The sequence below is a fragment of the Corylus avellana genome, chromosome 1, assembly GCF_965113065.1.
Source record: "Corylus avellana chromosome 1, dhCorAvel1.hap1.2, whole genome shotgun sequence".
Lineage (NCBI taxonomy): Eukaryota > Viridiplantae > Streptophyta > Magnoliopsida > Fagales > Betulaceae > Corylus > Corylus avellana.
In genome coordinates, this window is record NC_142490.1 from 8,923,191 (window position 1) to 8,945,314 (window position 22,124).

Here is a 22,124-nt window from a genome sequence, read left to right on the forward strand (position 1 = left end):
GAAAAGAAAAAACAGAGAAAATAAAGAGCGGCCACCCCCAGATGGCCTACGACCACCGCAAAGGAGCTTACAGGGTGGCTACGGCCACCCCTAAAGCAAATCTAGGGTGGACCACTTTATTTTTCATGTTTTTATTTTCTTAAAAGTTTAAAATAAAATAAAAAATAATATAAGTGTTTTTAGAAAATGTATTATATTCCTTAAAGAAAAGTTATTCTTCTCATTTCTTTTAAAAGGAATAGACCCTTACCAAACGAAAGAATGATTATTCCTATTATATTCTATTCCAATGGTCTATTTTGCAAAGCAAACGTGCCCTAGGACCACTTGGAATAAAGAGCCCCTACTATCGGGTCCATCTTGATAACACCCATTTTGCAACCTCTAATTACTATGTGATACATCATCAATTTAAGAAAAATGCAAAAAATAAAAGTGAGAACAATCACACTAAACCAGAGAAAAAAAACCCGTAGTCGGCAAGACCCACGCCGTGAGTCCAGCTAGACCCACGCGGGTCCATCGAGACCCATGGACCCACGAGTTTGGCCGGTGGTGAACACCTCAAACCCCATCGGCCGTGACCTGCCTCAAAATCCGTTTATAATGCTTCAAAACCCGTTTCTAATACCCTAAAATCCGTTTTTAATGCCTAAAAACCCGTTTCTAATGCCTCAAAACCCATTTCTAATACCTCAAAACCCGTTTCTAATACCTCAAAACCCGTTTCTAATGCCTCAAAACTCATTTTTGAATTCAAAACTAAAACCTAGATATGGAAGGTTAACCTTTTAGGGATTTTATCACCCTAAAATCTAGTGTATTTTGGTCCAACTTATTTTTGTGCACTTTTTATATTTTTGCGTCGGTTATTGATTGAGGGTTGTAAAAGGAGTGTTATCAGGATTCTCCTTGGAATAAAACCTCGATATACTCCATGCCACTTCACATAACCATTGAAACCACATAGTCTAGAGGGAAACCTCCCACTATTGCAACCAGAAATGAGTGGGAGCCCATGCCTTACCCAAATGAGTGGGAGACGGACTTCATCATATAGGATTCATTCCTGAACAAATATTTGTTTTCCCTTTGTTTACAGTCTTCTTTTCTAACTAAAGCATCGGAGGTAGTCCCCGCCAGCACACCCAGCAAGCCCCCTTTGCTCTCATTTGTCTTCCTTGCTGACATCCTCCACTGGCGCTTAGTGTGCAATCAACTATATCAACATGCTTCTCATTAATTACTTAATAATTGTTAATAGTATATGTCTTAAGTCAATTCGATGAATTAATTTTTATTTATGCTTTATATTTGTAATAAATCACATATAATTTTCTATCATAAACCATTTATATTATATTTTAGAATATTATGGTACAGGTTTATGAGGCTATTGGCGATATATGAGGATTATGTGTTGAAATATATATAAAATATAAAAGAGAGCGGAAGCATAAAAAGATGTATAGGCTACATCTTGTATATTCAGTGTATCAAATTATATTACATAACTCTCGATTTATAGAGAGACAATGAATAGTTATCAAGAAACCCTAAAGTTGACCTAAACTAATTAAGGACTATAATAAACCTTACAAGGAAATATAATGACGGAGAATAAAAATATTCTAAAATAAAGAGAAATATCCTTCAAAAAAAAAACATAATGAGAAATAACTTATTAAGGAAAATATTAATAAACCTAATTTAGAAAATATAAAATATTCCAACACAATGCAAGCTGAAAGACATCTTTTTTCCATACATTCAGGTTTGTTTGCTTCATAATTACGGTTAACTTTTAGTTTCATAGCCGTTGAACACGGAGTAATTCTAAAAGTCTCTCTTATATTACTCTTGTGTCCCTCCAAGAATAATGTAGCTCTTAAAATCACAATTTGATTAAAATTCAATAATGATCAATTACAAGCTCAATGGTAATTTTAAGAAACACATCATTTTTGGAGGGGCACAAGGGAGACTTGTAGCATTACTCATAAACACAACCAGCGATATTTTACAGTTTGCAACACAAAATCTTGAGGCAACTACATGCATTGATTTTTTATATTGTTTACTGTTCAAACATCATAAAATGTTTACGTAGTTTACTCTTCAAACCGCAATATTTGACGTCGTTAAAAAAATAAAATAAAAAAAAGGCAAAATGATTTTTTTTTTTTTTTTTTTAACACTAATATTGTTGTAACCAACAAAATAATATAGTAAAAACAAAATAACAAAACCTAGCGGCTTTGATACATTTTCTCTTTAGATTGGTACAACTCAAAGTGTGCACTTTGAGTTGTACCAATCTACTCAAAGTTGTACCAACTCATCGTGAAATCTACTAGCGGCTCTGCATGCAGCCAATAATGAGAGCAATTGACTCTCCATAGCATTTTGTTAGTTATGTCTCCATCATTTTTCAACTCCAGCACCTTCAGCCTGCATTCTCTTTTCTTTGTTCTTTAGCCGTTGCACTACTCTTCTTCCACGAATGAACATTTCAAGATCGACATAAAGGAAAATTTCACAATGACGAGGATTATGCATGATAAATAAATTAAAAAAATGTCAAAAATTGACGTTATAGTTACACAGTTGTGCCACCTTCTATCGAAATTTTGATATGTCCAAAAATTCCTTAAATAGACACGAACTCCATAGTAGCATAATGAACATTCACTAAATGCATCACTATTTTCATACATTATTTTCTTATGCCTAACCAAAAGAGAACAAAAAGTTAGATAATAATCACAATCATATGCTGGTAGTCATGTATTTCTAAGCAAGCTTAAGAAAAAGAATTGCACTAGGTAACCAAATTTTATGTAGAGCATTCAGCAAATGGTGAGAAAGGTTAAAACTTTTACCTATTTGTACCAAAAGAGGCTGATTAATTTGCAAGAGTTTGTGTTGGCGCTTATGAGAGTAAGTGATTGTGAAGAGTTAAACCTAAAATTAAGAGAAATATTACAAACAAGCAAAACACATTAATTGGATGTATAATATAAGATTACGCGTGAAGTGAAGTGGGATTACGATCCCTTTTCATTTCAAAGAAATTGTAAATTTTCAAATTATATAATTTAGGTTATTTTTAGTAAACATAACGCTTGTAAAATGACACCTATTAAAAATGTGATACGTTTCGAAGCAGTTAAAAAAAAAAAAAAAATTCCTCGCATAAAACTTCTCATTCACTTTTGTAAAGACGTTTTTCTTTAGAAAATTAAAAAAAAAAAAAAAAAAAAAAAAAAATGAGTTTTTAGTTTAAAGCCTTTTTACAACAAAAAGAACAAAAACCTGATGAAAAATATACTCAATTTTCAACTATAATATACCACATTTTTAGTAGGTGGCATTTTTCAAGTGTTCCAACTTCCAATACCTATAGCATGCCTAGAAGAAAAACCTAAATTTTGTAATTTAATAATCTGCGATTTTTTCGAAATTTTAAGAAATTCTGAATCGAAGTGACCAAATGTTACTAAGAGCCTATTTGAGATTGCGTTTGAGAAATAGAGCTTTTAAGTCAAAAAGCACTTTTAGGCAAAAGCTTTATTTTTAAGCTTTTGTCAAAAGTGTGTTTTAACCATTTTTAAGTTTTTTGGACCCTTAAAACGCTTTTAATTTTTTTTACCAAATAAATTTTTTTCTCCAAACGGACTTTTTGAGTGTTAAAAGCATTTTAGGCTCATCAAACGCAATTTCAAACAGGCTCTAAATAATTAGTGATTTCATTGTTGTAAAAATTGTTAGTGGAAGTAACAGTTTCAATAGGAGGGTGTTGGTTTGGATTAATCTATAAAGCCAATGTAACAGAGCATTTAGTAATCATGCTTGTAATTTCATATTTTTTACTACACTATTGCAAGTGGCATTAATTTTTTTTTGATAGGTAAGTACTGATATTATTAAAAGCGTGAGGCGCCCCAAAGTACACTGGAAGTATACAACTAGGATCACCTAACTAGAAGGGGAAAAGCGTACAAGGAAATCATCATAGCTAATTGAAACCGGAAAAACATATGCTACAGTCCAGAGATAGAGAGTATAGAAACAATAGGCTAAAGTGTCCTCAAAAGACCTCTCCACATCCTTGAAACACCTATTATTTCTCTCTCTCCATATATACCAAAAAAAGCAAATAGACACCATCTTCCAGACTGCAGCACTCCCCCCCCCCCCCCTTCCTGCAGACCACCAGCAAGCTAGCAACTCGGAAACCCGACTAGGCATCACCCATGATAACCCAAAACGGCCAAAAAAGGCACTCCACAAAGCAGACGCCACCTCACAATGAAGAAGAAGATGATCCACCGTCTCTTCACTCTTCTTGCACATCCAACATCTGTTCACCACAATCACATTTCGCTTTCTGAAATTATCTAAGGTTAGAATTTTCCCCCAAGCTGCCGACCACACAAAAAACGCTGCCCTTGGGGGAGCCTGTGTCCGCCACACGCTCTTCCAAGGAAACCTCCTCCCTTCCGAACATGCCAAGGAGAAAAAGAGAGATTTTACCTTGAAAGTACCTCTTTTGGAGGAGTTCCACCATAATTTATCTTCCGACCCTCTTCTTACTCTAGTAGAATGTAACACCTGAAAGAAGGAGGCAAAGGCCTCCACCTCCCAATCATGAGCCTCTCTGGAAAATCTCACATTCCACTTAATGGACCCACCTAGCATCTCCACGTTATCCGCAATTGAGGCATCCTTCGCACATGCAATACTAAAAAGGATCGGGAAGGCTATCTTGAGAGCTGAATCTCCACACCACCAATCATGCCAAAAGCTAATCCTAGTCCCATCCCCCACTTCAAATCTCGTAAAGCCTTTGAAAGTTTCCCACCCTTTCCTAATATTCTTCCATAACCCCACCCCACACGTCCCTCCAGGCTCAACAGAACACCACCCTCCCCATAAACTTCCATACTTCGCATCTACCACAACTCTCCACCAAGCATCTCTTTCCGACCTATAACGCCACAACCACTTCCCTAAAAGAGCGCAGTTGAAGACCAATAAGTTCCTAATACCCAACCCTCCTTCCATGATCGGAGTGCAAATCTGTGACCACTTCACCAAGTGGTATTTGAACTCTTCTCCTATCCCTCCCCATAGAAAATTGTGTTGAAGCTTCTCAATGCGCCTAGCAACACTCACCGGAATATGGAAAAGAGACAAGTAATAAGTGAGCAAATTAGCAAGAGTGCTCTTGATAAGGGTGACCCTACCCCCTTTCGACAAATACAACCATTTCCAGTTAGCTAACCGGTGTTCAATCTTCTCGATAACTCCATCCCAAATATGCTTGGACTTATAAGAGCCTCCCAACGGGAGACCAAGATACTTCACTGGCAAAGTACCCGCCTCACACCCTAAAATACCGGCTAGCAAATCCACGTGCTCCACAGTCCCCACCGGAATAAGCATCGATTTAGCCAAATTAACCTTCAACCCTGAAGCAGCTTCAAACCACAGAAACAAACACCGCAAGTAACGTAACTGGGCAGGCCTAGCATTGGAGAAAATCAAGGTATCATCAGCAAATAAAAGGTGAGAGACTATAGTGTTGCCGATTTTGAAACCTTCTAACAGCCCCCTCTGAACCGCTGCCGAAATCATCCTACTCAAAATCTCCATCACAAACACAAACAGCAAAGAAGAGAGAGGATCCCCTTGTCTCAAACCCCTGGAGCTGCTAAAAAAACCTTTGGGAGACCCATTTACCAGAATCGAAAACCGCACCGAGGAAATGCAATGTTGAATCCAAGAACACCACACCCCTCCAAAACCACATCTCCTTAGCACATACATCAAGAAGCCCCAATTCACATTATCATAAGCTTTTTCCAAATCCATTTTGCAAAGGACCCCTGGCTCCCCAGATCTCAGCCTACTACCAAGGCATTCATTAGCAATCAAGATAGGATCTAGAATCTGCCTACCTTTGATGAAAGCATTTTGCGACTTGGAAATGATCTTATCCAACACAACCTTCAATCTGTTAGCTAAAACCTTGGCAATAATTTTATACATACCTCCCACAAGGCTAATCGGGCGGAAATCTTTGAGATTGGTGGCACCAGGAATCTTCGGAATAAGTGAAATAAAAGAAGCGTTGAGGCTCTTTACAAACATCCCTCCAGTATGGAAAGCACTAAACACCCTCATAATATCCTCCCTCACCACATCCCAACAAGCTTGGAAGAAAGCCAAAGAAAACCCATCAGGACCCGATGCCTTATTGCCATTCATCTTAAACACGACCTTTTTAACCTCTTCCTCTTCAAAATCTCTCTCCAACCAGCTAGCCTCTTCCTCCGAAATGGAATCCAAAGAGATACCATCGACCAAGGGCCTCCAATTGTGTTGCTCAGTAAAATGCTTTTGGTAGAAATCGACAATATGCTCACTAATCTCATCCAGATTCGAAGAAAGATTATCCCCAATCATCAAGGTCTCTATCGAGTTAAATCTTCTGTTAGAGTTGGCAATGGAATGAAAGAATTTGGTGCACTTGTCCCCTTCCTTCAACCAACACACCCTAGATTTCTGTCTCCAACTTATCTCCTCCATAAGAGTACACTTCTCTAATTCTCTCACAACCTCGGCCTTCCTCGCTAACTCCTCCTCGATCAAAGCCATACTTTCTTCGTGCTCATCAAACACCCGAAGATCTTCAAGAAGCACCCTCTTATTCCTCTCAATATTACCAAACACTTCCTCATTCCAAGTCTTCAGATTCAGCTTCAGGGCCTTGAGCTTGCACGCGAAAACAAAGCTCGGCGTACCTTGGAACTCATAAGAATCCCACCATTGTTTCACTAAGGCAACAAACCCATCCGCCTTAAGCCACATATTCTCAAACCTGAACGGCCTTTTCCCCTGGGATACCTCCCCCAACTCAAGAATGATTGGAAAGCGATCTGAGCAAAGACGAGGAAGCCTCTTCTGCCTCACCCCAGGAAACCAGGCTTCTAATTCTGGAGAAACAAGAAACCTATCGATCCTAGACCATAGCGGAGGATCTTGAGAAACTGACCAAGTGCAAGCACCCCCTGCAAGAGGCAAGTCCATAAGCCCTTGTTCAGAAATAAAATCAGAGAAGCTCATCATAGCAGAATCCAGACTAGCTCCTTCTGATCTTTCACTAGGGAATCAAGTAACATTGAAATCTCCCCCTATACACCATGGCAAGTTCCACCAACTAAGAACACCAGCCAACTCGTCCTAAAGGAACCTTCTATCCCTATCAAGATTTGGACCATACACTCCTGCAAATGCCCACACCGAGAGATCTACCACATTCTTGAAAGACACAGCAATGGTAAACTCCCCTATACAGACATCGATCTTCTCCACCACCCTAGTAGCCCACATGATTAAAATTCCACCCGAGGCTCCACTCGAATCCAAACAACACCAATCCACATGATTTCGCCTCCATAAACTACGAACAATGTTTCTAGACATACTCCGTATCTTGGTTTCTTGAAGGCAAACAACATCTGCGTTCCAATCCCTAAGCAAATTACTCACCCTCAAGCGTTTGTCCCTCTTATTCAACCCTCTTACGTTCCAAGAAAGTATACTTATCTTAATAAAACTCCGACATTCCCCCTCCCCTTCCTGTTACCCCGAGTCGAGCTCCCACTTCTAGCATCATAATTCACCGAGCACTCCAAATTCCTCATCTCCCTTTTCCCCTTAGTGCCACTACTTGAATTAGTTACCATTCCATTATTTCGGCGCTCCTCTTCCAGAGAATTTAGCAATGCTAACAGCTGTAGCTTATGACCCACAAACGAAATCCCCAAGATCGGATAAATTTCATTGGCACATTGAATAACCCAATCTGAGTGTCCTGCCGCACCCCCTGAATTAGGATCATAACTATTCAAAGGTGAAGGCCTCTCTGTTCCACCCGCCCATGCCCTCCCATCTTCCTTTCTTCTAGCATCATCATTGACTTCCCCCCCAGAACTCAAAGCTACCATCTGACCAGTCCCTCGAGACTCAGTCAAGCCTGAGCACCTGAATCCTAGATTAGAAGGATCACCATCCCAATAGGAACAAAAAACATTCAACCCGCCATTATCTCCTTGTTCCTGCATATGACCCAGACCCTCACTTGCCTGACTGTCAACCTGTATCACTTCGCCGGCTGACCAGGGCACCAGAATACCCTCATTTATTATATCTGGCATCACCAGCATCCGTTGGTGCAAGGCAGCGTCCCCACTTCCCAGAACCACCTTCCCTGGCGATCCTCCAGCTCCAGACGCCTCCTCGGGCTCAACCCACTCAAGATTCTCACCAGCGGCACTCAAGAAATTCACCTCCGGCGATGTCTGATTTGACAGAGACTTCCCCCTATCCGTAATCACGACCGCCGGAGCACTAGGTTTATCGCCGACCAGTTCTGTGACACCAACGACCACCACGAAAGGCCTCTTCGGCGTTATCTAACACGAAAAAGTCTTCCTTCCGGCCTCTCCGGCTTTGTCTGGCACGACCTCCTGAGTACAACAGCTACTTCCGGCCTGAATCGACGTTCTCTCCCCCCAGAAGACACTCCGGGCCCAACAGTACAAGCTTCCACTGAAGCCGGCGTCGATGCACCTGGGTCACCTGCCGGACTCCTTCGACAACCCTCCGGTGAACCGATCGATCTTGACGGGTAAGAGGACCCCGTGGGTCTTACCCAGTTAAGACCTGACGAGCTTGGGCTGGTCTAACCCAGACCCAGGCCCACCTTCCTACGCCTATACACAGCCACCACTTTCTTTTTGCCCTTAAGCTTTCTTGTGGGCCGTTGGCCTCCCCTCTTAGACCTATCATTCCCCTCCAAATCATCACCCTCCATATTCATCTTCTTGGGCTGGGCCTCCCCTTTCTTGGATGAAGTCCCTCCTGCCAGACCACAGACGCACGCCCCTCCAGCCCAAGAATAATCATTCTTCTCTCCCAGATTTTTAATAACAAATTCAATCCTATCTAGACCCACGTCAATCTCTCCCCTCAGCCTACTCAACGACTCCTTCACATTAATTAGTTCAGTTTTCACACGAAACCAGTGCTGCACTTCGAGCCTACCTACCCCCTCCCATCCCTTCACGTGATCAGCTCCAATTTCCGATATTGTCAGCTTTGCCGAGGAATTCAAACTACCCTCCGGAGGCGGTATCCTGCTCGTCGGAGCCCAGTTGCGAACATCCCGTGGCTCCCCTGCCTTCAAGTTGCCCAATCCCACCACGTCAGAAGATTGGTTCTTCTTTGGTCCCTCCACGCCACCCCTGCCAATCTTCGCCTTAATACTTGCCTTGTGCAAGCCCATCTCCTTCTCCGTGTGAGCATGGAATTGCTTATCCTTCACTGCAGCAGCCTCCTTCAACCATTTAGGTACCCTGGCAATCGGCTTGGAGTAATCAACAAAACAATCATCAGCTGGTTTCAATGACGATCCCAAAACTTCCGCAAAACTCCTTCTTCCCGCCCCCTCAAACTTCTTCTTATCTACCCTGACCTCCGTGACCTCGCACAGGGAGGACTTAGCCAGACGCACCTCAGAGATGAAACGTTCCCAACCTTGTCCAACTCGTCCTTCTGGTACAATAATCGAACATATTCTCTACCTACCATCAAACTCTTCTACCGTCAGAAAACGCCCATTCCTATTGGAACATTTCTGCGCTATTATCCTTGGAAACCCTGCTCTAGATTGGTCCCAAAAAACCTCAGACGTTTCCCCTACCACCAAGTCTTCCACAATGCGCTCCAACCACATCAACTCATCCTTTTTTCAAAAAAATTGATTTTTGCAACCTACTGCTTCTTTCAAATATCCTCACCCCTGTACTTTTTATCAGCAACTCAAACTTCTTGGACTCCACAGACCACCTTCTCACATCAGCCATAACACCAACCGAACAACTAAACAATCTAGACACCCTAATAGATCACACGCGCCACCCACGCGCCTGCCACAAGTGGCATTAATTAATTCTATAGGATTTTATTTTTTTAATAGGTAAGACAAGATTTATTAAATTTAAAGATGAAGAAATAACCCCCAATAAAAAGATGAAAATCACCCCATGATACCATTGCTGATAATTTTGTAGGCTCTTGAGCATGCTTGGGTGATTTTAAAGATATTGTATGTTTTTTTTTCCCTTTGTTAACTTTTTCCTCTTAAAACACTATTTTTTGCTTTCTAACAACGTTGTCCGATTGTTCTGGATAGAAGATATATAATACTCTTAACGCATTGTTATCAAAATTTATATAGTGGGGCCTATATTTGGGTAAATTAATTTTACATTGTGGGCCATATTATGTGTAAATATTCCAGCCTCATGCTAAATGTCCTATTTTGCTCTGGACAAACAAAGCTAAACTGAGGTTTTCAGACAAGCAATTGTGGCATGTAACTTAGGATTTGAAAGCTCATTATAGTCACTAAACAATTAATTAAGGATAATCGCCAAATTATATATAATCACCAATCCTTATACAGTAAACCAAAAGAGATAACCAAATTATGCATAATCACCTAGAGTAGAACATAATGTAATACAATATTGATCATGAGCTATCGATCGGTCGAGGGAGTGGAAACCACCACTTGATTAGCAGAAGATGATACCACCTTAATCTCCTACTTGTCACCTTTATACCTCCTGTATATATTACTTTGATAAAATTCTTGCGTTCTTGCCGCCAGAATCAAGGTAGAAGACCTCCAAAAAATGTTGCAATGGCCATAAATGTAAAAGACAGGCCAAAGCATTACTTCCCTTTGCAGACAAGTGAGATCCCCAAACCCTCCAGTCCATGCAGTTGCATTGCCTCTAGATCATAGAGCCTTCTAGTGAACTAATTATTTAGCAAATATAACACAAGTGGACTTGCCCCTTTTCAACAATTGAACAATGTGGCATAGTGCTTAAGGACAAAGAGGTCGGAAATTATGGACAAAGCCAACGGCAACTGTGCACCAAGTGTAAACGAAATGATCGCCGATGCCAAATACATTGAATCTTTGAAGGGGAAGGTGATGAAAAGTAGACCGATGCACGACAAAAAAAGAGCAGCCAACAACATAAGGGGGCGTGGAACTTGATATTTCCTAACTAGTTTTTCAGAGATCAACCCACATAATACATGCCTAAAGAAATTCCATATGTTAATCAGGGAGAGCAGTGGCAGACCTAGGAATTGGAGTTACTAGGGGCGCAAAAAAATAATAAAACATAATAATAATTTTATTTCCTACAATATGGTAAATACAATCAAAAAGTAACTTATACCATAATATATGTATCATGTAATATATGTAAAAAAAAAAAACAAAAATCAAAGTAACTATTAAAAATCTTCATCTAACGACGTCACAAACACATAATAATTTAAATTACTTGGGAAATAAATTAAGCACAATTAAATGACTAGTAGTGTCTAAGAAAAATGAATACCTTTTGGTGGGCTGTTAGCCTATTGCTATTTCTTTTAGAAAAGCCCCAAATCTCAAAGCATAAATCACATTAGAGACTAGAGTCTAAAGAAAAGAGACTAGAGTCTAAATTTAGCCGAAAAAAAAAAATCACATTTATCTATTTTAGCTACCTACTTTTTTAAAGCACCCACATCCGGCTTACCATTTTAACTTATCACTTTTATTATCTCATTTAAATAATCTTTCCCTATCATGTAAATATTATTTCTCTATTCCTTTTTTTTTATTCTTTCTTTCTTTATTCTTTTTTTCCTCAAAGCATCAAAACCGGTGAATAGCATCCAACGGTTTGTAGCACATGCATGGAGAGAGATAAAATTATTATTATTATTTTTCTTTTTTTGACATGTCCATCCAAGGGAAGGGGAGAGGGGGGATTCGAACTAGTGACCTCCGCTTCATGAGGCGTGGTTCATAGCCAATTGAGCTATCCCTTGGAGACAAATTATTTTTAATATAGGAGAGAAGTTGTAGCATATGAAGGGCTAATTGTTTATTATTAAAATGAGATAGTGGGCAAGTTGTAGCACATGATAGACCCACATCTGACTCAAAAAATTGAAATTACCAGGGGCACCCTTAAATTTTTGGCATAAAAATGCTTAAAGAATTTTAAATTTGTTTTTTTTACCGGGGGGCGGCCGCCCCTGGGTCGCCCCCATGTATATTTGCCATTGAGCGAGATAAAAGTGATTACCATCTTAGGCTCATATTGAATCGCCTTACCAATTTGCTGCATGTTCTCCAAGGTGATCAAGCATGAGCCAAGTCTGACAAATGTTACAAGGAATATAATAAGCATGTCAATGCTCAACAATGCTTGCAATATTCCAAAGTCTTCTCCTCTCTTCGGTTTGTTAGAAATGGCAACAAAAGGAGAGGTTTATGTCACCTCCGAAGAATTCTATTCTTCCACAGCAATTATTGCAGTGGGAAGTGTTTGCATCTCCTTCCAAAGGACTACCTCTTGTCTTAAGGCCACCACACCAAGTAAAAACAATAAGATGCACAACATTGCTGCAAATCCAACATAAACAGCTTGGAAGGCTAAATGCGGTCTACCCAAGGTCATGGTCATCGAATAGGCAACAAGAGTGGATGATAGATAGAGAAAATGATAAAACACATTAACCTCTTTCTGTTGCCTAATATTAACCTTCTTCTCCCTAATTATGTACATAGCTGATAGGGATACTAATGCTAGAAGCCACGCTGAGAGAAGGATCAAAGATGCTGAATCATCTCTATTAATGGCCAAGCAAATTAGACTAAGAATGGACCCGCTAAGTCCTTGGTAGCCTTTGAACAAACCCAACAACATAGATCACCTCGTTGGAAAAATTTTGAGAGATGTGACCACAAATGCTGTGACTGCAAAATTCTGAGCATGGGCTCCAATAAACATATAAAGACACATAAGCCAAAATTCTAGCTTGTGAATTATTTCGGTGAAAGCCAACCATATCATAAAGTAGCCTAGAAAATTAGTGACAAAGCCAATGAGCAACACAAACTGTGTGGGAATGACCTCAACTACAAGTCCTGACAAAATTTCAATACTTGTACCAGTATCTGCTCAATGTACTCAACATTGATTGGTTGTATCCAAAAATTTTCTTGATGTCATTGGAGTACATTGGCAAAATATATGTTGTACCTAAAGTGGTCAACATAAGAAATGCTGGGAAGATTGATGTCCATTTGCCTCTTGCCTTGTGTGTAGCAAAATTGAAACATTTCGTCTTTGACCAAACCATTTCTCCCTATCCTTCCATTTTAGCAGTGTTAATTGATAACCCAACTGAAGATAGACCAGTAGCTTGATAAGCTTCAAGGGAGAACCATCATCTACTTCATTTCATCGGCCCTCTCTCTCTCTTAGGATTGCCACACAAGGATAGAACCAAGATTTTTTGTGTAAAGGGTCCAAACCTATGAAAATAAATAAATACATAAATGTATATAGTCTTTCTATGTGTGCATGCGGGCATTTATGTAAAATAAATGCAGACAAGATAAATAGTCATTGTAATCCTAATGCCTAAAAAGCACTTTAGCGTATATGATCTATATTATTATGTAGTTTACACACTATAGTATGTAGACAAAATGCAGATGATTAATAACAGTATCTAGCAATTTAAAAGAGAAATATTATACTTTTTAATTTTTTTTTTCCAAAATATAATTTCTAAATGACCTGTCAGAATATTTCCCACATTAAAAACTACCTTGCCATCTTTTTCTCCCCACATATTATTCTTTCCTTCACCATTTGATTACCCCAAGTCAATCCTAGCCATTACTTCCTTATAATTTGCATTCAGCTAACAAGAATCTAGACCAACACTCTTTCCAAAGCCCTTTTCTTCTATTCCGTTTTCAACCCTTGGATTTTCTCATCTAAATCTCAACCATTCAAAATTAACCTAAATCTTTCAATCCCCTCTCTCTTCCTTGTTTCTCGCAACACTCATTTCCTCTCTAAAAGCCCTAAAGTCACCACTCTTACTCAGCCTTTACCTCCTCTATGACTCTCTTAAACGCGAGAGAATATAGGCGTGCTAAGCCCGGCATAACCATCCAAAATACCCAATATCATATATCTCCTCTCTGAAAAATTCTTCACAGAAACAACAACAAATGATGTGGTTGAAAAGTTTTGACTACAAACTTCGATGAATATATGGAGACACATGAGCCAAACTATGGGTTTTTTAATTTTTCCAGTGACGGCCAACTGTATCACGAAGTAGCCAAAAAAGTTGGTGACAGAGCTGATACCTAACATAAGTCGTGTGGGAGTGACCTCAGCCACACGTCTAGAGGCCACTCACTTCCAAATTTTCTAGACTTTTCTTAGACAAAAACTAGCTCCAAAAGTGATTGAAAGACTAGTCACTTGCTAACTTTCTACTTCCTCTTCAGAATCTAGCAGATACCTTCTTCTACCCTCTCTTCAAAATACATCAGATACTTCTTGTACTCTTTATTCTACTCAATTTTTTAAGGAAAAATTACAATTTACCCCCCCCCCCCCCCCAAAAAAGTTGACAATGTTTTTCAATTCGAACACTAAAGTTTTAATTTTTGCAATCCACCCCCACAAAGTTTCAATTTTTTTCAATTCGACCAATATTATCCCAAAATTCTCATATTGCCCATAATTTTTATTTTTTTATTTTTATTTTTATGAAGAAAAAAAATAAAATTGGGGGTGCAAAAATGGCCAGATGGCCAAAGGGGTGGCTACGACCACCCCGAATTTTTTTAAAAATTTTTTATAAAAATTTAAAAAATAAAAATTAGGGGCAATATAGGAAGCTTTGGATACAATTGGTCAAATTGCAAAAAATTGAAACTTTGGGGGGTGGATTGCAAAAATTGAAACTTTAGTGTTCGAATTGAAAAACGCTGTCAACTTTAGGGGGGTAAACTGTAATTTTCCCATTTTTTAAATTCAGCAAATACATTCTTCTACTCTTTCTTGTACTCACTCTTCAAAATTTATGAAATACCTTATTCTACTCTCTCTTCTACTTCCTTTTCTGAATCAAGCAGATACCTTCAACTCTGTCTTCTACTCCTTTTTCGAACTTAACCAATACTTTCTTCTACTCTCTCTTCTACATTCTCTTCATAATCCAGTAGATACCTTCTTCTACTCCCTCTTCAAAATTCAGCAAATACCTTATTTTTACTCTCTCTTCTACTTCCTCTTCGGTATCTAGCAAATACCTTCTTCTACTCTCTCTTCGGAATTCAGCAGATACCTTATTCTACTCTCTCTTCTACCCTATCTTCAAAATTCAGCAAATACTTTCTTCTACTCTATATTCTACTCCTTCGGAATCCATCAATTACCCTATTCTATTGTCGCTTCTACTTCATCTTCAGATAAAGATAAGCCAAAACATTGTATTCCCTTGCAATCTAGTGGCTTTCCCAAACCCTCAATTTCATAAAATTCGCTGCCTCTATATGATACAGCATTCCAGTGAGTTGTTTATTTAGCAATAGAACCCAACTGGACTTGCCACTTGTCCAGAATTGAACAATGTGAAGAAGTGCTTAAGGCCAAAGATGTAAAAAATTATGGCCAAAATCAGACGCAACAACACACCATGTGTAAACCCAATGATCACTGACGCCAAAGACAATGACTTCTTAAAAAGGAATGCGATAAGAAACAAACCGTTGCAGGAGAGAAAAAGAACAGTTGCCAACATAAGGGGCGAGGAACTTTAAATTTCACAACTAGTTTTCCAGATATGAACCCACATGATACTCGCCTTGAGTAATTCCATACGTTAATAAGTGAGATAAAGATGAATATTAGGGTCATATTGAAGCAACTCACCAATTTGCAACATGTAGGCCATGGCGGTCGAGAATGAGCCGAGTCCAACTATTGGTGCAAGGAAGATAATATGTATGTCAATGTGTATTACTGATTGCAATATCCCATAGTCTTCCCCTCTCTTCAGTTTGTTACAAATGGGCACAATGAAAGATGTTTTTGTCTCCTCCAAAGAATTTTTCTCTTGCTCAACAATAATTGTATCTTCCTCCGCTTTCACTTGATTGGCAGAAGAATTTTGTTCTTCTTCAACGGCTTCTGGAATGTGTAAAATTATTGTAGTGGGAGGTTTTTTCATTTGCTTCCAAAGCAATATTTCTTGTTTAAAGGCCACCACAGTAGGTAGAAACAAAAAGACACACAATGCTATGACACTTCTAGCATCGGCCGCTCGTGAAAAGGTCACATATTGCTTAACCAATGTCATCGTCATCAAATATGTAGTAGGAATGGCTAATAGAAAAAGAAAGTGATAAAACACATTAGGCTAATGTGGTTGCCTAATTTTAACTTCCTTCTCCCCAATTGTGTGCATAAATAATAACGATATTAACATTGGGAGCCGCGCTAGAAGAATGAATAAGGATGTTGAATTATCCCTATAAACAGCTGCATAAATTTGAGTAAATATAGGTGCATTAAGCCCGGCATAACCATCCAAAATACCTCATATCATATATCTCTTCTCTGGAAAATTCTTCACAGAAATGACAACAAATGATGTGGTTGAAAAGTTTTGACTACCAGCTCCAATGAATATATGGAGACATATCAGCCAAACTGTGTGTTTTTTAGTTTTTCCAGTGACATCCAACTGTATCACGAAGTAGCCAAAAAAGTTCTTTATCGAGCTGATACCTAGCTCAATCCGTTTGGGAGTGACCTCGACTACAAGTCTAGAGGTCACTCACTTCCAAAATTTATGGATATTTATTACACCAAAGCTAGTTCCAAAAGTGATTGACACAGGCCAATCACTTCCTAATTTTGTACTTCCTCTTTAGAATCTAGCAGATACATTATTCTACTCTCTCTTCAAAATACAGTAGATGCTTTTTGCACTCTCTATTTTACTCCATTTTCAAAATTCAACAAATTTCTTCTTCTACTCTATTTTGTACTCCCTTTTCAAAATCCACCAAGTACCTTCTTCTACTCACAATTCCACTTCCTCTTTGGAATCAAGCAGATATCTTCTACTCTGTCTTCTACACCCTCTTCTTAATTTAGTGAATACTTTCTTCTACTATTTCTTCTGCTTCCTATTTGGAATCCAGTAGATACCTTCTTCTACTCCCTCTTGGAAATTCAGCAAATACCTTCTTTTACTCTCTCTTCTACTTCCTTTTCAGTATCCAACATAGATCTTCTTCTACTCTTTCTTCAAAATCCAACAAATACCTTATTCTACTCTCTCTTCTACCTTATCTTCAAAAGTCAACAAATACTTTCTTCTACTCTTTATTTTACTCCTTCTTCGGAATCAATCAAATACCTTCTTATATTGTCTCTTCTGCTTCATCTTTAGATAAAGATAAGCCAAAACATTGTTTCCCCTTGCAATCTAATGGCTTCCCTAAATCCTCCATTTCATTAAATTCACTGCCTTTATATGATACAACATTCTAGTGAGCAAATAGAACACAAATGGACTTGCCACTTGTCTAGAATTGAACAATGTGAAGAAGTGCTTAAGGCCAAAGATGTCGGAAATTATGCCAAAATCAGAGGCAATTGTGCACCATGTGTAAACTCAATGATCACTGACGCCAAATACAATGAATTCTTCAACAGGAATGCGATGAAAAACAAACCGTTGCATGAGAGAAAAAGAACAGCTGCCAACATAAGGGGGCGAGGAACTTTAGATTTCACAACTAGTTTTCCAGATATGAACCCACATGATACTCGCTCTGAATAATTCCATATGTTAATCAACAAGATAAAGATGAATATTAGGGTCATATTGAAGCGACTCACAAATTCACGACAAGTAGGCCATGGTGGTCGAGAATGAGCCGAGTCCAACTATTGGTGCAAGGAAGATAATATGTATGTCAAGGCGTATTACTGATTGCAATATTCCATAGTCTTCCCATCTCTTTGGTTTGTTACAAATGGGCACAATGAAAGATGTTTCTGTATCCTCCAAAGAATTTTTCTCTTACTCAACAATAATTGTATCTTCCTCCACTTTGACTTGATTGGCAGAAGAATTTTGTTCTTCTTCAACGGCTTCTGGGCTATGAAAAATTATTGCAATGGGAGGTTCTTTCATCTACTTCCAAAGCAATACTTCTTGTCTAAAGGCGACCACAATAGGTAGAAACAAAAAGACGCACAATGCTACGACACTTCTAGCATCGGCCGCTCGTGAAAATGTCACATATTGCTTAACCAATGTCATGGTCATCAAATATGCAGTAGGAATGGCTAATAAAAAGAGAAAGTGATAAAACACATTGGCTAATGCGGTTGCCTAATTTTAACTTCCTTCTCCCCAACTGTGTGCATAAATAGTAATGATTTTAACGTTGGAAGCCACGCTGTAAGATGGATTAAGGATGTTTAATTATCCCTATAAACAACCATGTAAATTTGAGAAAATATAGGCACGCTAAGCCCAGCATAACCATCCAAAATATCCAATATCATATATCTACTCTCTAAAATTTTTTTCATACAAGCGACAACAGATGATGTGGTTGAAACGTTTTGACTAACGGCTCCGATAAATATATGGAGACACATGAGCCAAACTGAGGGTTTGTTAGTTTTTTCAGTGACGGCCAACCATATCATGAAGTTGCCGAAAAAGTTGGTGACAGAGCTGATACCTAGCAGAAGCTGTGTGGGAGTGACCTAGGCTACAAGTCCAACCAAAATTTCAGCACTTGCACGGCCTAAGCCGGATCCTAAGACGTAAGGATAAGATAGAGGAGAGAGTCAAAGATGTAGCAACTTAATATGAAAGTTCTTTTTTTTTTTTTTTTGACAGAACTTTAAAAGGGAAGTTATGAAAATTGGACTTATAGATGGGAATGATGAACATTGAAGCAATTTTTTATTATTTATTTTTTTTAAAAAAAAAAAAAAAATTGGGGGTGTGTCACATGTGTGACTAAAAGGAGGAACAAAATGGTGAAATCAAAATAAGTAATACTACAAGTCCCTTTTGAGTCCCTCCAAGAATAATGTGGCTATTAAAATCACCATTGGATTTGTGATTGATTATTATTGAATTTTGATCAAATTGTGATTTTAATAGCCACATCATTCTAAGGACTTAAGAGAGACACAAGTGAGGCTTCTAGAATTACTCAAACAAAATGATTAAATTGTGAATTTCTTGAGCCGCAAATTGCAAATTCTATTTTGTGTGTAGGACCATCTGCCTAAATTATGACCTTGTGCTCAATTCCAGGTTGATAATATATGACAATTTTGCTATGCTAGTTTGAACCAAGGGCGGGATCTTGTACAATGAGACTATTTTATTACAATGTATATAAATCCTTAAAGCGCCTATCTCTCCCATCTATTCCTTTGTTAGCTCATCGAAACTTAAAATTCATATTACTGCACGTACATTTTTAACTTGACCAAGTAATATATATATTTTTTATATTCTTGAATAAATGTATTTTTTTTTTTTCACATTAGAAATCTCTTGAGTAATTTGTTTTTATTTTTTTCACATACAAACAATATATTTATGTTGTATATTAAATAAATTCTATACAATTAATATATATTCACTATTGTTACTTAATAAGTAATATATATATATATATATATATATATATATAAAGGTGGTTAATAGTTTTTACTAACCGATTTTTAAGGCAGTTAGCAGTTAGTTTATAACCACCCACCTTTTCACCTCGCTCCAAGTGTTTCTAAGAATGGTTGTCGTTACAATATCGTATGTGCTTACAATATTGTTGCAACTCGTAGTTGGGCGACACCACTACTAGAGAACCTCTAGTGGCATGTTTCTTGTCGTGATAGGCGGAAGGATAGTCTGTATTGGATTACTAGCTTTGAGGACAAGGTTACCATGTTTGCCTACGATTTTAGATCGGAATGTGCAGCTTGAAGGGTGGTTAGATCAACGTCGGTGGCTTATGGGGCGGGTAAACGATTGGTGATCACCATAGAAAGAGAAGGAAAGATGAGGAATATTGGAGGAGAGACCATGCGGACAAACAATAAATCTTGCATGGCCACAGGGAAAGTTCCAGTTATTGTAAGCGGAAGAGGGAAGAAGCAAGAGAGATGACCAACTAAGAGTTAGAGAGAGAGAGACAGGGGGAAGAGTGGCATGGGCTAAAACAGTCTCATGAAGATGATAGAGCATTGGTTAGCCATGCTAGGGCAACAGAGGATTACAAATGATGTCATAGCAAAATTTAGACCATTTCAAATTGGAAATAATGGTTGAGATTTTAAGGTAGAATACTTTAAAAACTTAAAAAATCATGATGCCTATGTATCATAAGGTGTTCATTAAACAGTTTGCTATGGGTGATGTGAAAATAATTACTTCGTAACCATATTTCTCTCTCTCTCTCTCTCTCTCTCTTTCTTTTTCTGTTTTTACACTCTTGCAGTGACTAGCATTCCAAGAATTCTTTTGAAATTACATGTCAAATATTCACTGGGGGTAACAATATCAATAGCATCTTACGTAGTTTTTACATAGTTTAAGTAGAATGTTTGTAATTATAAGGAAAAAATTCCAGAATTTCCCTTGTGTTTTTTCCCCCCTCACTTTGGTCAATTTAAGACTTCAGTTTATAAAGATTTTAGGAGAAAGTCCACATACCCCCTCAAACTACTACACAATTGATAATGTCCCCCATAAATTTTTAATTGTGACAATATCCCTCATAAACTACTTAAACATTGTCAATGTGCCCCCGATGACGAAACTACCCTTAGTAAAATAAAAACAAAAAATACTAAAACTTCTAGAAAAAAATCGAAAATTAAAACTAAAACTAAAAATAAAAAATTCAAGGTGGTGGCCAAATTTTATTTTATTTTCTTTTAAAAGATCCTTTTTATAAGAAAAAAAAATAAAAAATAAAAAATCCATTTTTCTTTTTTATAAAAATTTAACATTTTCGTTTTTTATTTTATTTTTGTTTTATAATTTTTTAAAATAAAAATTTCCAAATCCATTTTTCTTTTTTGTAAAAATTTAACATTTTTGTTTTTTATTTTATTTTTGTTTTATAATTTTTTCAAATAAAAATTTCTGTATTAAAAAAAATAAATAAAATTTTCCGCTTTAAAAAAAAATTCGTTTAAAAAAAAATTAAGAAATTATTATTATTTTCAAATTTATAGGGGTATTTTTGTCTTATTGGAAAATATATAAGGACATTTTTATCTTTTTGCTAGCCTTGGGGGGACATTGTGGCAATTAATAGTTTAGATGAGACATTATCAATTGGATAGTAGTTTGAAGAGCATATGTAGACTTTATCCAAGATTTTAAATCTAAGATTTTCGTGTACTTTTTCCTAAATAAATAGCAAAAATGACACAAGAGTACAATTACATCCTTCCCTTTAAAACTTTGAAAAAGATGGCAAGGAGTTGTGCCTGAGTTGGGGAGTGCCTCCTAGTTGACTGAAATTTTTGTGCTGCACATTTTTAGGTATCATTACCTCCCAAGCCTAAATCCCATTCCTTTTCCAAACTCCAACTTGTCAACTCTAAATCATGTCAACTCGACACCTCAAGGAACATAGATTGTCTACTCTAGGCGTTTTTCAGAACATAATAGAATTCAAGTAGCACTCTAATATTGGATAGGATGTGCAAAACAGGCAAATTAAGTTTAGGCGCTTTTGGATTGGCAAATTAATTCCCTTGAATCTTTAGCAAAATGTATTTTGTCAACTTTTTTGTCTTGAAATCCAGGATGGTAAACAAGTTGCAGTCTTAGATATTTAAGCCACATCTTTCAGGGAACCGGAACAACCCTAATGATATAAATTGATCCGAGACATTTGATCAGCATGTGCTTATCCATATAAAAGAATTTGGATTTTGATGGAATAGCCAGTAATGGACAATAAACTTTAAACGTCAAAACTTGGAAAGTAGAACAACATAAATTGGAAGCATCGTACCAAAAATGATTGTAGTTATAGCCCCAAGTATAATCACAAGAACATCTGACTTGTTAGGGTAGTCATGAAGGCAGCAGATTGG

General features: G+C 37.7%; 1 protein-coding gene across 1 annotated transcript; it reads right to left on the minus strand.

Annotated features, from left to right (window-relative positions):
- Window positions 1-4,339: 4,339 nt before the first annotated feature.
- On the minus strand, window positions 4,340-7,491 carry LOC132169027 (uncharacterized). The gene is made up of 5 exons (XM_088513305.1): window positions 7,259-7,491; window positions 5,831-7,168; window positions 4,949-5,530; window positions 4,537-4,813; window positions 4,340-4,363 (listed from the first exon to the last, which is right to left on the minus strand). The coding sequence occupies exons 1-5, from the start codon at window positions 7,489-7,491 to the stop codon at window positions 4,340-4,342; spliced, it is 2,454 nt and encodes an 817-aa protein (XP_088369431.1).
- Window positions 7,492-22,124: the final 14,633 nt, after the last annotated feature.